This window comes from Opisthocomus hoazin, chromosome 5 (genome assembly GCF_030867145.1).
Source record: "Opisthocomus hoazin isolate bOpiHoa1 chromosome 5, bOpiHoa1.hap1, whole genome shotgun sequence".
In the NCBI taxonomy this organism is placed as follows: Eukaryota; Metazoa; Chordata; class Aves; order Opisthocomiformes; family Opisthocomidae; genus Opisthocomus; species Opisthocomus hoazin.
In genome coordinates this window covers 27130912-27147725 of record NC_134418.1, presented here as the reverse complement: position 1 = coordinate 27147725, position 16814 = coordinate 27130912, and the positions used below count along the sequence as shown (strand labels likewise).

The following is a 16814-nucleotide window of genomic DNA, read 5'->3' as shown; positions in this document are numbered from 1 at the left end:
GGTGCAGGCAGTCAAAAATCCTAGCGATTTTTTTTTCTTATAACATAGGCTACTGCAAGTATATAAAGCCAGTTTTCTTACTGAATTTCTATAAAATTCTGAACCGAATTTAAGATTTCCATCTTTATCTTTCCCACTATGGAAAAGCTCAGTGTTTAGTGAGATACTTTGGATGTACTGAGATGAAGACTATAGTTACTGCTATGTTTCTCTGTGAAAACAAAAAAGTAAGAGAAAGAACTTACTGTGCAAAAGGCAAAGCTTCTTTCTAAGTTGCTTCGAGATTATGAAGTGAACTAAGGACAGTCATAAGCCTCCCACCTCCTGCTACAAGCACCAAGTGTGCTTCTTTGGCCTTAACTCTCAGGCACATTTAAAACACAATATACCAACTACAGCAAGACGTTTCTCCTCCTAGGAAGGGAAGACCAGAGCAATAACAGGTGGTAGCATAACCTTAATGCACTACATAAATAGGTACAGTAGCAGAAACAGGAGGAGCAAAGCCAGTTCTCTGAATAAATGAGAAACAGGTACAAAACACGTTAAAGAACTTTTTAGCATACAGAATGTTGTCTTTCTGTTTATCTTGTTCCACAAAAAAATCTTCCAGTCCTTACAAGATACTTACAGTTATCCTCTGCACCCTTTCGACACTTTTTAAGCATTAAATAAACCATACTCCAGAACGTATACGGCAAAGGTGCTACCATGGGCACATAAGGAAGTAAAATTATTTCCTGTTTATAATCACTATTTTTCCTGTTTACAGCACTCCAAAGGCCTTTGACTTCTAAATTACTTCAGTGGGTGCAAACCCACTAGGGAGGGGTGTGTGCATTCCCCGTTTTCACCTGATACACTCTTTCCACAAGGACAATGCAGTTTTGCAATTAATTTGAACAAACTGAATATTGATCTTAAGCACCTCTGTAGCCACAGGGAAAGCCAAATCGTCTTGCTCACCCTACTGTGTCTCCAAAAAGGATTCATCATAGTCCACAGCTATGCTGCTATAAGTGCTTACAAAGGAGTTCAGGCCAGCGGTTGGGCGGAGAGCAGAACCACCCATTTTAGCAGTAACTGCAGTTAAGATTTGTTTAAATCAGCTTGGAAACATCAGGAATAATTGTCGCTATTTAAAAATGAAGTTCCATAAAATGAAGTTTGAGAGCAATAGCAAGTTATACCATAACTGCCTCCCTGATCCTCAAGTAGGTTTCCGTCCCCACGCAACACAACAGTGTGGATGACACCTGAAAAGAGAGATCTGGCTTTTTAAGAAAAATACCAACCCCAAACCAGCAACCTCTCCCCATCTTTTTATTACTATTACAGTATTAAACTGTAGTTCACTGTGGGGATAGGAATGAGCAATGGAAAATCGAAATGCTTTAGGCTGCAATTTCTGTTGTAGACCTAATCTTGTGAAACCACAGCTTAATTATAACTATGTTTCTATTTGAACTATTAATACTGTGCATTAAATACTGTAACATGCTTCAGTTATTCATACTTTTGTTTCACAATCTTTGGTATTTTCCTAGCTTTTAAGTGGCATGCTATATGATCTGTTAATTACACAGGTGACGGATAGGGTGATGTTTGATCTAAAATAGCCTTCTAATGCTTGCTGTCAGTGTTCAGTGGTCTATTATTAAAGGACTCTTCTTACTACAGGAGCAAAAAAACTTTATGCAGATAGAAGACTGTCCTTATTGCTAACTGTGACTCCAACAACTTAATTGTTAGTACAAAGAAAAAATGAAATCTAAGAAATTTTTTTACTTCATTCTATGGTACAGAAACCACTACTACTTATAATATTCTGAGGGTGCATTTGGGATTTTTTGAGTTTTTATTTTGTTAGGCAAGTATCTTACTATAGGCTTGAAGGAAGACATACAGACAGGAACTAACTTTTAGTTCCCAAATAAATGTTAAATAACATAAACACGTTTAAAGTATTCTAAGTTGTTTAGGATGTTCTGACCTTTTATAACCAAAACACAGGACATGCTTTGAAGGTCCATTTGTAAACAAATAAGAAGTTACTTCAAATTATGATGAACTTACCTGTGAGCTGGAATTCTACGATCACCAGCAACTAACACCACATCACATAGCTGTTTGTGTCTAAGATAATTCTCCATCTTTTTAAAAGTTTGTTCAGCGTGGTTGAGAGCCTGAAAAAATTCATCTGAGGTACAGGGCTCCATAGTTTGAGAAGATGATAAGGTATGACTGCTGTTGGAGGTTCTGCTGAAGACAATAACAGAAATCTTAGCTCACACAATATTGAGGTGCAGCAATTCTATGTGCAGATGATAAAATAAAAATCACATGATTTTAAAATTGCCATACATGATTTGTTTTAATATATATTTCCTTGGTATTTTATTTCTTTTCATATTCACACTTTCTCTCTTCCTCCAAACCTTCTCTAAACCCTTGTGAAAAAGGTATGATCACTTTATGCTGTACTCTTCAACTAACAGACACGCAAAGATCAGTTCAGTAATCATATCTATAGCGTTGTCTGATGGTTAAGGAAGAACAGACACCTACCAAGACCCTGCAAACTGCCAAACGATGGAAGGATGCAGTAAGGAATCAAACCTCTCCCTGCCATATATGTTGAAGTCTTACTTCACATGTATGTTAAAGTCTAGCTTGACACTTCGCCTAAGGTGGCTAGAACAAAATTCAGCATACATGGAGCAAGTAAAAGAGTGTGGGCATGCAAGGGGGAAAAAACCCATAAACACATCAACATACCACCCCTCCTACTGCATGATGCCTTATGTGTCTGAAATGAGATCTAGCACAGTAGAAGCCAATGCAGGGGAAAAGCAAGGGTGGATGGGGAGAAAAAATATTCCTGTCCATACACACAGCAGCTTGGGAAGAAAAGAGGAACAGAAAATGCAAAAAGAATGCATGGGCCTAGGACATAAAGGAGACGAATCCTAATTATGTACACTGAGGGAAGCACCTCGTCTTGCTTGCAGTTCTTTAACTGACTACTACTTACTTTTCCACCATGCAGGCAACTTCTAAAATACTCTGCACCTACCATAATATTTGTAAGGACATGGATTCACAAGGTCTGCATCCAGATGCCTGCTTTCACAAAGATGTCATGAATTCAGGCAGCATGCTCAGGGCTAAATCTACCAAGAGACTTCGTTCAGTCCTTAGCCTAGGATATTAATTTCAAGACACAGTTCCTCAAAAATCAAAGTCTAGATTTTCAGTATAAAATGTTCTGTAATGGCTTTTCGTTTTGTTTGGGTTTTTTGTTGCTTTTTTTTTATATATATGCCTAGATAACTAAAAAGGCCAAACAATTTGGCACTTAATTCAAACCCAAATCTAGTAATGGATCAGATATGAGATACCTCACTACCTAATTCCCTTGGAGGGCTTTGCCTTCAATGTGCTCTCTGAAGCTGCGGTTAGCCATTTATTTAAGCTGCGTCAACTTCTTCTCACCCGTCGTGAGTCACTTGTTCTGCTTCACCACTGGCCCTCTGACAAGCTGGAACAAGTATTCTTCGTGGCCATGTGGGAAACTGAATCAAGGAACTCATGTATGTGAAAAATGTAACCACGTAACCATAAAAAAACATTATGTTGGCAAAACTGGGTGGCATTCTCACACTGAATAGCAAGACATACTCAGTGAAAGCAACTCGTAAAACAGCAACCCTGCAAAAGAAACTCAAGTGGAAAGAACAGGGCGCTGCTCAACAATAAAATGCTTAGGAAACTTTTGTTCCCTATCACAATTTATCACACCCTGAATTGTGTTGACATAGGTCAGGTTTCTTGGTTTTAACCCAGATTCCTCAAATTATCCCCATCAATAATGATTAACAAAATGACATGGTATCAGGGATTTGATTTCTATTACAACCTGACAAAGAGTCATGCCAACGTAACCAAAGAAGCAACAAACCAGTAGGGGGAAGGAAAAAACTCTCAGCCAGTACTTTGCTGGACCACACCCTCACCAGAGCCACTGCTGGCCCCAAGACAGCACACGTGTACGTCCCGCACACAACTCGGTGGCAGCCACCACTCTTACTCAATAAGGAAAAATAATTGCGGTGGTGTCTGTTTTCCACCAGCCACAATAAAGCACTCATTCAGGACACAACACAACCAGGCTTAGTTCCTTCCCTCACCCAAGGAAGTTCAGCCCTATACCTGTCCTCTAGCCAGGAACTTACAAACCATTTTCCATAAGGAAGGAAAAGGAGAAGGAAAAAAAGATTAATCTTCAGGGATCTATAAAAAGAACATGAAAGAGACAGTCTAATAGTTGAGGTGCTTGCAAAAAAGGAAAGATATAGCTTCAAGGGCTATTTATGCCTATTACCCAATGACTGGTTATGAAAAATTCAAATCTCCCTTCTCCAAACTGTTTTATAAATCTGTTTCCCAGTTCAGTTCACCACAGCCACGACAGCTTGGGAGAATATGCAAGCAAGGAAAAAACAGAGGAAGGGAAGGCCCTGCTTTTCCCTCTCCCAGCAGTAGTACTGCAACACCTTCCAAAATTCTTAGGCTACATCCCTGCCACCTGAAAAGAGGAAACCTGGGCATCTAATGCTGGCCCATGAATCTCATACTCGGAGCAAACAGCCAGCCACGAGGTCCTACAGCTCTGAGCATCAAAGGTGGCTCTGCTCCTCTTGGATTTGACGCTCGACTCCAATTTATCTTCAAGTACAGCATGAACTTCCCCTCCCATAGGCCAGAGGTATTGGCTACTCCTGCACACCTCACACACAACACTAAGAAAATTACATTAAAGACTGATGCTGCCAGCACGAGGTAAGTGCATTAGAGCCTTCTCTGCATATTCTCCATATAAGATAGTATTGTTAACACATCAAGTGGAAATATTAATATGAGTATCTTAGAACGCTAATCAGTAGCGCTTTCTTTTTGTGTTCTTAAACTTCAACCACGCTTTTCTTGGTCTTTCTTTTCTTTCCCTGCTTATGTAAAAAAGATCCTATCTAGCACTGACCAATTTTTATTAAGTATGGTACAACTTCAGGATGATTGTAAACATTTAAGTTGCTCTAAGGACAAGGTCTTTCTCATGCTAGCTACACATTTTACTGCCCTGTGGACAAACATCATATTCTAAAGATGCTAGCTTTCTTCAACTTCTCTAATAAAGAATTTATATGAGTTTTTTGAAATCAAAATTATGTACAAGCCATGCTATAAAACCATTCATTTTTAAACTATTTTATTTCTTCAAGTAGGATGTTTGGAGTAAGGAGCTCTGCCCAATATAATAGTGCATTGCAAAGCAATGAAGCGGTTAACTGGGCTGGTAGTAAAGTGGTGACAAACAAGTTTCAGAAGTAAAAGCACATATAATGATGATGACTGGAGCACTGAATTCACACCTCTCCTCCTGCTGCTCTTTCAAGCTTCATTGCTTTAGCTTAAACAAAGCCACATCATAGTTTTCAATATAAAAACAAACCAAACCAAACCACATACGAGCCTTCTTTCCTCCCACTTTTACTAAACTCTCTCTCTCAAACGCGAGGCATCAGTGTTTTTCAAATTTTATGGGGGAGGAGCACAATCTGTTCCTACTGACAGGATTTGTTACTTTAATTATTTGAAAGCATTGAGTTCATTTTGAAGGAGGAGTTACAATCGTTATTTTATAGCAGTCATACATATTAGTTAATAACCTATGAATTCTAGTAAGTCTTAACCTTGGCTATAACGAAGGTTGCAAAACTGTTTTTTCAAGCATTTTATTTTATGCATTTTACATTATTTTTAGGCAGGCATCTTTTAAGTTAAATGTCTCCATGTTTGTCTTTGAAATAAAAATGAAGCAAGAAAGACTTCATTATGACTAAGGAAAAAAAATCAAATACACATTTAAAATTATTCATTTTGGAACAGAGAGAAAATAACAAGATCCAAAATTTAAAATTAATTTAAAAATATTTTTCTGAAAAATTATGTAAAATTCTGTCTGAAAAAAATGATCTCTGAAAATTATGTGTAAATTCACTTGTATTTAAAACTGTTCTATTGTCACGATCAGTTCACCCAATTTAGCTGCAGCCTCATCTGTACTTCTGAAAAAGGTCAACTTCTCCAGAAGACAGTATGAAATCCTACGAATCTGCAAAAACGTAGTTTTACTGCGAGGTAAGAGTGACATGGTTAGATCAAGGGCGTGTAGTACAGACGCTGACCTCATATATAAGTACCACCTTGTCTCTCCTAAACTTTTGCAGCAAGTAGAAGCTGATTTCCTTGCATTACAAATTAGCAATCCTTTTGACAGAGCAGCATGTTGAAGTGCAGCTGGTTACTGGAGCCTTGACTGGACAAAGGAGCCAGGCAGCATTACAACGGGATTTCTGTTTGCAAAATCTTCATGGAGAAAATGCCCCAAATATACTGCTACTCTGTCTACTCAACTGGCTCATTCACAGAATCAACAAATGAAGTCTGTTTTTCAAAATCCGTCTCCTTTTCCCACTCCATCCACCACAAGTCTGGCTCTTCTCCTTTCCCCTCAATTCTTCAGGGCGTTGCCTCACTAGGCAAGAGCCAGCAAATAATGTGAGGAACGGGAAGCTGTGCTGCGCAGCCAGCTTTGCAGCAGACGAATTCTGCCCTTTTTCAGCGAAGGCAATAAGCTGGGTTTCTCTCCATTAACTAACTGCCATTTGCGAGGAGTGACATTATCTTAGAGACTTCTGCCTACCCTTACATTACGATGACAACAGCCCACGGGTTTTAAAGCTACCAGGGAAATGGCAGAGGTGATGCAGAACACAACTGCATAAACTTGGTCCCTTTAGGAAACCAAACCAAAAGCAAATGCTCTATCCACCCTACTGTAATCTGCAGGCTGCACTATACACCAACTCCAATGGCTTTCACAGATACACTGAAAATGGTATGAAATGGGAACTGGAGCAAGAATAACCTCTGCATAGAATTGGCTTAAATTCTGTTTTACATACGTTTCTCTAACACAAACTGGGTGTAGATGCAAGCATTAGAAGTAGTAAACACTGACAAAACTGCAGAGATGGGAAAAAATACTTGGTTTTCTCCTCACTACAATATTTCCAGTGAACACTACCTTGTCTCTCAGAAAATGAAGCAGCTGCCATCAACATTTCAAATCTGAATTCAGGCATAAAGAATATTACCTTTATAAATTACATGTAAATAAACAGAAAATCAATAAATCAATGCAGACATCTCAACATATGCGGGTAAAAAAAAAGTATGCATCACGACATTTTAAAGAAGAAAAATAGTAAAAATATTGGTTTTACTCACACTTCAAAAAGGTTCAAAATAAGGTTTAAAATAATAAAAGATGTTTAGAGATAAGTGATGAAAATAATTAAGTATGTGCAGGAAAATGGGTGCGACTGCCTTGTGTTTAGAGGAGACAATAAAAGGAAGAAAAATAATGCATGGTACCTCTGACTATAAATTACATGATGCTCTTTCCATCCTTGTAACGCAAACCCAAGAACAGTCAATGAAATCAAAAGCCAGTGTTTGACTGATCAAAGCAGGACTCTGCAATCATAAATGAAACGTATGGAATTTACTCTTGCAAATTACCAACAAGCTACAAATTTCACTACTTTTCAAAACCACCGAAGGCGGTTATTCTGGTACTAGAATAGACAAGTCTCCAGTAGCTGGACTTTCTAACTTAAAAAAAAAAAAACAACAAACCTAAACCCAAAAACCTCCTATGTAGCCAAAAGTAAGCTAATTGTCTACTTTGAGACAGGACACTGGATTTGCTATACTGCATAACAAACCCATGAACCCAAGGTGGGTTTGTTTCGGTAATAATATAATTAGAAGCACTGTTGCAATTTCAAGTCATCTTTAGGCTAGGGTAGTCAATTGTTTAGGTCATACACATTAGAAAAAATAGAGTATGTCTCCTCTTGGACAAATCAGGGTACATATTAAGATACGTCTTTTGCAATTTAAAACAAATATTAATTTTGCAACTTTCTTGATGCATTATGATGGCTTCCTGCATTGCAGGTTTTACACAGAATGTTTAAAAATAGTTTTAAAAATATTTTTTCAACAATTTGTTTGTTTACACTGCTGTCTGGAAGCTAGATGACATTTTATTGTATACAGAGATCAGAACAAAACTTACTAAAATAACATGCCAGTTTTTGCACCAGCTTCCATGATTTCATATTATACTTTGTAAGGAGTAATATATTTCCTTCTTCAAAGTTAGTAAGACAAGAACATCAGCTGCAGAGAATGGAGTCTGCTGAACAGAAGGATGCTGAAAGCATTATTGGAAAAAGCACGCGATAGTAAAAATCTGGAGACTCTTCCAAAGGCTGGGAAGAGCATACATAAAAGAAGGAAGCAGTAGATGGTAACAATAAAGACTGCTAAAAATCCATACTGTTTTATAATTTAAGATAAGACAGGATAATGGGAAGAGGACAAAAGTGCATGTGAACTTGAGGGCCAATGATTTACTCTGTGCTAAAGAATTATATCAAAAGCCAGAACTACAATCTTGCAATCCAAAGGCACAGGTTCAGCAAGCACAAATAGATCTGCATTAACCTTAATCTAACCGGCATGAGTAACAACGGACGTGAGAAGCTGGAGCACAGACTCCAGTGTCAGCCCAACAAAGACCTGTATACGCAGTCTGCTAAGCAATTATTACTGCATCTTTACTTGTTTCTAATTTTGATATGAAATAATGTAGGCAAGTTTCATTACAGCTAGACCTTTGATTATAGCACTGATGTTTCCTGTCTTACTTCTAAGAGATGTCTTAGATTTAGTGCAGTGAATTCATATACCCACACAAATGTCAGCAGTAACATGCATTCTGTTTGGAACACACAACTACTTCAACGACCTCATGGCACATCGACATTGCAGTGTGACCTAGGAGCACAGCAGTACAAGAACATACCTGACCGAGCTTTAATGCAGTCAAAGCACGTGACAATCACTGCAAAAATCTGTTCGTCTTGCATGGAAGCCCATTCCATCCAAATAAATAGTTGGATTCCCCTGTGGCTTTGCAAAGTCCATGCTGAAGCCTCTTGTTACCTTATCTTCACTACAACATCTACCGTTCAAGCTCACTAGATGAAATCTGCTTCATATATGCTATATAATTGTGCTAACTCTTTTCAAACATGCATAGACACAACCCAAGTGAAGATGTAACAGGCACAGAGGAAAATGAAAGAATTTTAGCAGCAGAATGGAAGAAAAGAAACAAGAAGCCTAGAGATTTCCCCCCCGAAAACAACTTGCCTTTCGACAAAAAAGTTTCTTATTTTTAATTCATGCATATATCTAGCAAAAAAAAAATGCTTTTTATAGTTTTTCAGTTAATTTCAAGTATCATACTACTATCATGCCACAATTAGGGAATCTATCAACTGTCCTTATTTGGCAGTTTGCATTATTTTGTGATATGAGATATCCAGAAATACACAGCACAACTGGGGGTCCTAAAGAACTTACAGCCTCAAATGTCAGGAAGACTGCTGTGCGAGAAAAGACATATCAAAGATTTCTGTAGACTGAAAACTTGCGGGGGGAGCAGACTTAGACTGGAAGTTACAACGTACTAACTCCAAGACTGTTCCTACAGAGCAATACTGCAGAGTAGCTACCACCCACGACATTCAGACCTTGTCTTAACATCAATCACAGACTTGTTACTAAAAATTCAGATGAATTCTGAAACATTGCTTGTATTTAATGTTCAAATACAAATATACATTTTAGATTATATTTGAATACATTTCCATACTTAAATCTACAGTAAAGTAATTCCAATATTTTAATGCGTGCCTGGGTGAAATGAACCTGATAGAGTACTCTGGTGTGCTCTAGGTACTTTTAGCTTGATACCCACTGTGCCTTCAAGGTCTGTGGACTGCTGCTAAGGCACCCACAAAAAGTTAAGAAAAACAAATCTATTGCTAATAAGCTTACATTTGCTATACAAGAATCTGCACAGCTGTTGGAAAATTTTAAAAGGTGTACAAATCCAAAATGCTGACCATTGCCTCAGGAATGCAGGAGAGTTAAACAGCAGCAATAGAGGAAATCTAGGAGATGAAAACCAACAAAAGAATTCAAACCTCACTGGCCCAGTAAGGCATCATTCAAGCTAATGCTGGTTACAAATGACGCATAGGAGTACGATGCGAACAGCGTTACAGCCGACTAGCTCCGATCCCCGAATCCGAATGATCTGTTTGCACCTCAGGCGCAGCCTTTGTCAAACTTCTGGTACTAAACTTGGAATCTGCGTATGTCTCCTGCCACCAAACTCTGTACTAATAACAAATGAATCCCACAGCACCTCTCCTCTAAATGAATCATGTAATAATCTAAAGCTTTCATAACGACAAAGACCTGATCTAAATGCTTTTCTGCCTGTGCTATCTGACATGGCAAAGAGGAAGGACGATACACAGAACGCAGGAAAACTGCTTCTGTCACTCCATGCTTTTAGGGCTTGTAACTGGGCAATAAGTTACAATGGAGCGAAGAAGTATGGTAACACCCTGGCTTCCACAAAAAGTTTTAAAAAAGGTTTTTTTCATATACATAGTTTGTTTCTAATGGAGGTAACAGGGTTTTCACAGGGGGGAACAAAGCCCTTTGAAAACTACATAGATGAAGGTGTTGGTTTGTTTGGTTTTTTTCTCAAGTCAATAGATAAGATGCTATATTTTAGACTAACAAAAAAGACCATTTAATTTAATTCTTAACATCAGACTTACATAGTCTGCCCAACAGCTTATACATTTTTAATAAAGGGAGTGAACAAAACATGGTGAAAATACAGTCTCCCCATCAGAACAGAGATACAGGTAACAATACAAAACAAGTTCTTACACTAGCATTAGTTACATATTAAATTGTATCAACACTGAACTCAAAATTTATCTAAAATATTTATTTTAAAGCACGAAAGTAAAACACTAGCAAGAATTATAAGACAATAAAGGAATTACAAATAACTTTAGATGCTATAGATGATTAAGCACATCATTAAAAAGATACTGCAAATTTACTAAGTTCAAATCCTACATGCGTTTCCTGTAGCATACAACTCTTGTCTGCAAAAAAACCCCAAAACCCCAATGCTCTCTACATATATTTCTCACATCCCCTATATAAGTATCTGCAGTTCTCCAGCTCTACAAAGTAACAAATTAGTTTTGTCATATAAAAATTCCTCTCCTACAATTAAGAACAAATTTGTAGTAATTTCAATCTACACATTTATCTCATAAAATTACATGTTTTTTCTTCACCGATTGCCTTGCTATGGTGAGAATATCCTATTTGGGGTAATGCTGTACATAAAAATTTCACATCACAAGTAGCTGCTGCTGAAATGGAAGCTGATGTTACACATATATCATATATATTATCCAGTGACACAGCTATTTAAAAATTCATACCTGAATATCACTTAAAATAGGATCTCTTCAGAGATATGTTATTTATAGCTATATAGTTGTTGCAGCACAATAAGACTGCTGTTATGAAGCATCAGTATGCAGGATTTCCCGTCCCTGTAATTCTAGTACTTTAGCCATTCAGTGACAAAAACACTGCGTTGACTCCCAAGCATTTTTACCCTCTCTACTTTCCTTCAATCTTTAAAGGTTATACAAACCATAAATAGTCAGTGTTTATATTACGGACTACTTTACCCTTGCACTAAATGAATTCTTCTCCTAGGGAATGCAAAACACTAAAACTGCTATAACCAGATTGATCTGTCCTTAACAGGCTTTACTGAAGAGTGTACCCTTTCGAATAGTCATACATTCTGAAATGCCATATCATTGCAAAGTTATCTTAAAAGCGAGAAAGCAAACATCATAAAATTTACTTGAAAAGGTAAGCTAACTATTGTGCACTATGTGCACCTCAAAGCAGGAAAAATATGTCTTAGTGAAGAATGGCTGACTTATGCAGTAAAAGGAAATAAAAGAATTAAACTGAAACTTAACAAGAAAGATTATTAACTTACCTAATTTACAACTGCTGGTAAATACCTTTCATTTAAGAAGAAATTTTACAGTTTCATCTTTAGTAATGCTATGTAAGAGAAGAACACCAGAACACCTTTCCAGCCACAATAAAGCTATTTTTTCTTTTTACGCTGGATACACAGTGCAAGACACCTGGATTGATACCTGCAATCCCTTTAAAACACAAACTGGCTGGCTTTCCATAGATTATTTTATTATTACTATTATTCAAGTTGCATATGCAAGAAAAAAAAAATCTTTGTTTTGTAGTCTAAGTATTTTTTACAGTTTCATCTCCCTTGTCTATAGAAACATGTGGAAACATGTCACAAGAAGCTCACATTTTCACAGTTTTCTCCGAACTGGCATGGGACTAATTCCCAGCATAACTAAACAACCAGCGCCACTTCAAATTAATTTAGAAAGCATCCTGTAACATTACCATGCAATGGACATTACCTTGTTCGTAGCAGCACGTACTTGGTATACTATTTAAAACGCAAGGGAGTACATGAACATTTGTGCTTTTTTTATCCTTACTGACTGAAGTTGTCTTTTAAAAAGGTCCTAGGAAACACAGAGAACCCTGCTTATAAATCATTTTCTGCTTCTGATGCACAGCAGCTGCTGGGTTTCTGAAGCATTTTAATCTAGAATAGAGGCTAGCCTCTGCATGCATGCTGTCTGTAAACACGACAACGCATTTCTCACAATAGCAAAGTAATAATTGACCTGCACGAACTGCTGTCCGATTCATTTTCTTCTTCGCTTGCTCTGTCATCTGTTTCTTGCCTGTCAAGCCAACGTGCACCTCCACAATCTTCTGCCGAGAATTCGCACGCCGGGATTTCTGAGGTGGCTGCCATTGGCCAGGGAGGCGAGTTCTGGAAATCCCGTTGGCTGGACCTTCCGTAACCAACTGATGGTAAGGGCAGGTTACCCGAATCTAACAACTTTGTGCCACCAGTTGTAACATTTTGTCCTCTGTTCCAGAAGTCTCCCTGGTGGCTTTCAATTGCGGAATTAGTGGCTGACGCCTGATGACCAAACCATCTCCATCTGATTTTTAAAATCTGCTTCACGTCAAACTCTTTACGAGAACCAGACATCCTTAGGGAAAGCCAGTGATCGTCTAGGCAACAGGCTAAGAAGCAGCACACATAAAAGATTTGTGCACCCAACCAAGACAAGAGAAACACATGCTCTGCCTGTCTGTGGCAAGCAGATTTTCCTCAGAAGGAGGGGAGAAAGCATTGCATTCACATAAAAAAGGCTTCTTTAACGGTATGTCATTTGAATACAAACAAAAGGCAACAGACGGTGAAAAATCCCGAGATAAAAAGAGGAGGTGAAACGATCACCTCAAACAGGAAAAATGCTAATCAGTTTACCCTAAAAGCGAAAAGGCTGTTTCTGTTGCTCTCCTCTGACCATTAGCTTTCAAAAACACCAAACAGGATTCATTAAAGCCCTTTCAAGAGCTGAATACCACCCCCTTTTCTTAAACCACAAATGACAGAGAACGTAATTCCTGCACTGCATCTTAGAATCTCTGCTTCTTATTCTATTAACTCTTGCTACTACTAGAGAGGGGAAAAAATCCGCAAAAAGCAAATTAAATTCTTCTTGCGCTGCTAAAGAATAAATGTACAGACAAGACTTAAATCCAATCCAAAGATAGCTGATTATGCTGGGAAGAAACTGAACTGTAATTTTTTTTTCCTATTACAGGACGTGTACTAACTTTAAAAGGACAAGAACAGCCTCGAAGGCTCAAGGGACTACTACTGGGTTACAGAGCCTTTCATCTTGATGTGTTTTGATTGAAATCTAGGTCTGCAGTAACTGAAAGTTTCTATCTGAAATAAGCTAATGGCTTCCATTGACTTACACATCACTAAAGGCAAAAGCAAGGAAAAGCTAACTGCTCACTATCGGAGACACCAGACACACCATCTGCAAAATACACAACTGATGCCGTGAAAAGCCGGAATTGAAGACTCAATAGTCGGCAGACTATTAAGCAGGTATTCTTTATTACGGCGCCGGGCACACGGGGGATCTCTCCTCCAAACGTGTGCACCGAAGAGACACAGTTACTAGGTATTTATGCTATGTTAACATACATATTCATTACATTTCCAAGAAATGTTTATCATAGTAATGGCTTTTCCGAGAATTCATTAATATATGGTAATGTCCATCGCACATGTTTGTTTGGCGTCTCTCGGCGGGGGTCTTCAGATTATCCTGCAGCCTCCTTATCTCTGTAGTTTGCATACCTGTTCTCCCAAGGCCTAGGCGCCTAAAGGGATTATTCAGGAGTCCCTTGTCTTGCAACCGTCCGAATTATTCACAAAGAACCAAGACTTGTTTCTGACCACCTGAAGTGATAACATTCCCTACATGTTACATTTGTTACATTTACAGTTTTCAATCCCTCCTTTTCTTTTGAGGATTTGTAGCTAGAAAGCTATGAATCCTCACTATTCTATTTTGTAGGTATTATTTTCAAATAATTCTATTTGGTGCCTAATCTTATTCCTTTTTCCAATCACTGTGTGTCTCAACTGAATCCCGACAACACCAAAGGAGACATTTGAGAGACATGCAAACAAGTATTCCTAAAACGACCAGTGTGATCATTCCCATGAACAATTGTTTCAATCACTCTAAATTGGGGAGCCAAGAGGTTAAATTTTGTTCCCCTACTTACAAGTGGGTTGTCTTCCCGTTTGGCTTGTCTCCATGATGTTCTCAATATGCCTTTAGGTATTTGGGACCGATTATATATTCGGTCCTGGCTGACTAGATGACCTATGGTACACATTCCCTCCCAACCTGCAGGGAGTCGCTTTCTGCTGATGCCATCACCACATAGCCACCAATACGTGTTGTGTAATTTACAGGGCCCCATCAGTGGCTCTGCAAAGTGTTCCGCGGTTTACCCAGCCAATTGGTACATTCCTAAAATAATCCCAGTTCGAGGGGCTATAGGTTTCTAATTGGGTTCTGTTACAAAAATCTATATATATCGCGCCTGTCCCTTTCAAATCCCAAGTTCCTACTTCTACTGTAGTTTTGTTGATCAAATAATCATTCCACCCATCTCTGCAAGTACAATTTTTGTGTGTATGGAAGGGGGTCAGCACGAACAAGTGTTGGATCTTGCTTTCCATAGGCAGCTATTATTGCTGACCTATATCTGGGTGTTTTTATCTAATATCTGTAGGTCACATCTTGGTCCAGTCATGTAGCTTGAGTTGTCATGATCGCGGTATCCTAAAAAGCCTAGGTTTAACAAAGTTACCGCCGCAATCATAGTTTCAAACTGCCAGCCTTTTCGACCATCCATCCTGGTTTAGGAGCCTTCTTCACTCGGAAATAATGGATCCAGGCCGGTTGTTCTCTAATCTTGATTGCAGTGAAGGTAGTCAGCAATACCTGGTAAGGTCCATTCCACTTCTCTCTCAGTGGATCACCTGAAAAATTCTTAACATAAACCCAATCTCCAGGGTGAAATGGATGGATCGAGTGATCTAACCCTTTAGCCCTGGTACCCAAAACATTTTTACTAATCCTTTCTAATTGTTTTCCTAAGGATATAACATAATTTTGTAGATACTGATTTCCCAACTGGTTCAAATCTTCCCCCTGATGTTTAGCCTGATATGGTCTCCCATATAGTATCTCAAAAGGGCTCAAATTTTCTTTGACCCTAGGTTTTACATGTATCCGAAGTAGTGCAATAGGCAATGCTTGGTACCAATATAGATTTGCTTTTTGGCATATTTTTGCATCTTTTCTACTTGCCCACTGGCTTGTGGTCTGTAGGGCGTATGTAACTGCCAATTGATTCCTAACAGTTTGCTGACCTGTTGCACTACTTCTGCACAAAAATGCATCCCCCTATCTGAGGAGATAATTGTCGGTACCCCAAATCGAGGTATTATTTCATTTAATAATACCTTAGTTACTTCCCTTGCTTTATTTGTTCTACAAGGGAATGCTTCTGGCCAACCTGAAAAGGTATCCGTGAGTACTAATAAGTACCTGTACCCTCCTTTTCCTGGAAGTTCAGAGAAATCAATTTGCCAATGTTGTCCCCGTATACTTCCCTTCCCAATACCTCCTAATTGTACCCGGTTACCTGTATTGGGGTTATTTTTAAACACGTTTCACACTGTTGGGTTACTTGTCGGACTGTAGTATACAAATTTTTCCCTATTAATTTCTGATTTAAAAATTTGTACAGGGAGTCCGCTCTCCAGTGTGTCCTATTGTGTTCTTCTTTAACCACCCCCCATATCTGTTTAGCAGGGATTATAATTCTGCCATCACTTAAGTAGGCCCACCCCTGGGATGGAACTTGGCCCCCTAATCCCTCTATTAATTCTTCATCAGCTTTAGAATACTCAACATTTTCTTGGTCACTCAGGTTTCTATTTCTATAATCTGGAATTAAGGCTAAAATCTCTTACATTCTCTCTGCTGCCTGTTTAGCTTCAGAGTCAGCCAACCTGTTACCTCTTTCCTGGTCAGTGTTACCCTTCAGGTGTCCTCGGCAGTACACGATGGCAACTTTTGCTGGTAGTTGAACAGCTTCTAATAGTCGAAGGATTTCCTCAGCGTATTTAATCTGCTTCCCTTGCGCAGTTAGTAGTCCTCGCTCCTTCCAAATTGTCCCATGAGCGTGGACAACTCCAAAGG

At 38.6% G+C, this 16814-nt stretch overlaps 1 protein-coding gene across 5 annotated transcripts in view; it reads right to left on the bottom strand.

Annotated features, from left to right (window-relative positions):
• KLHL5 (kelch like family member 5) overlaps positions 1-16814 on the bottom strand; it is a 76956-nt gene that overhangs the window by 29934 nt on the left and 30208 nt on the right. For 2 of the 5 annotated variants that reach the window (XM_009935514.2, XM_075420703.1), the window contains exons 1-2: positions 12837-13333; positions 2077-2259 (exon numbers count right to left, since the gene is read on the bottom strand). In XM_009935514.2, coding sequence (XP_009933816.1) covers positions 2077-2259; positions 12837-13213 — 560 coding nt within the window. In that variant the 5' untranslated portion in view covers positions 13214-13333. Of the gene's footprint in view, positions 1-2076; positions 2263-7500; positions 7541-12836; positions 13334-16814 lie in introns of those variants that run through there. The other 3 variants (XM_075420706.1, XM_075420705.1, XM_075420704.1) reach the window with 3 other exon arrangements.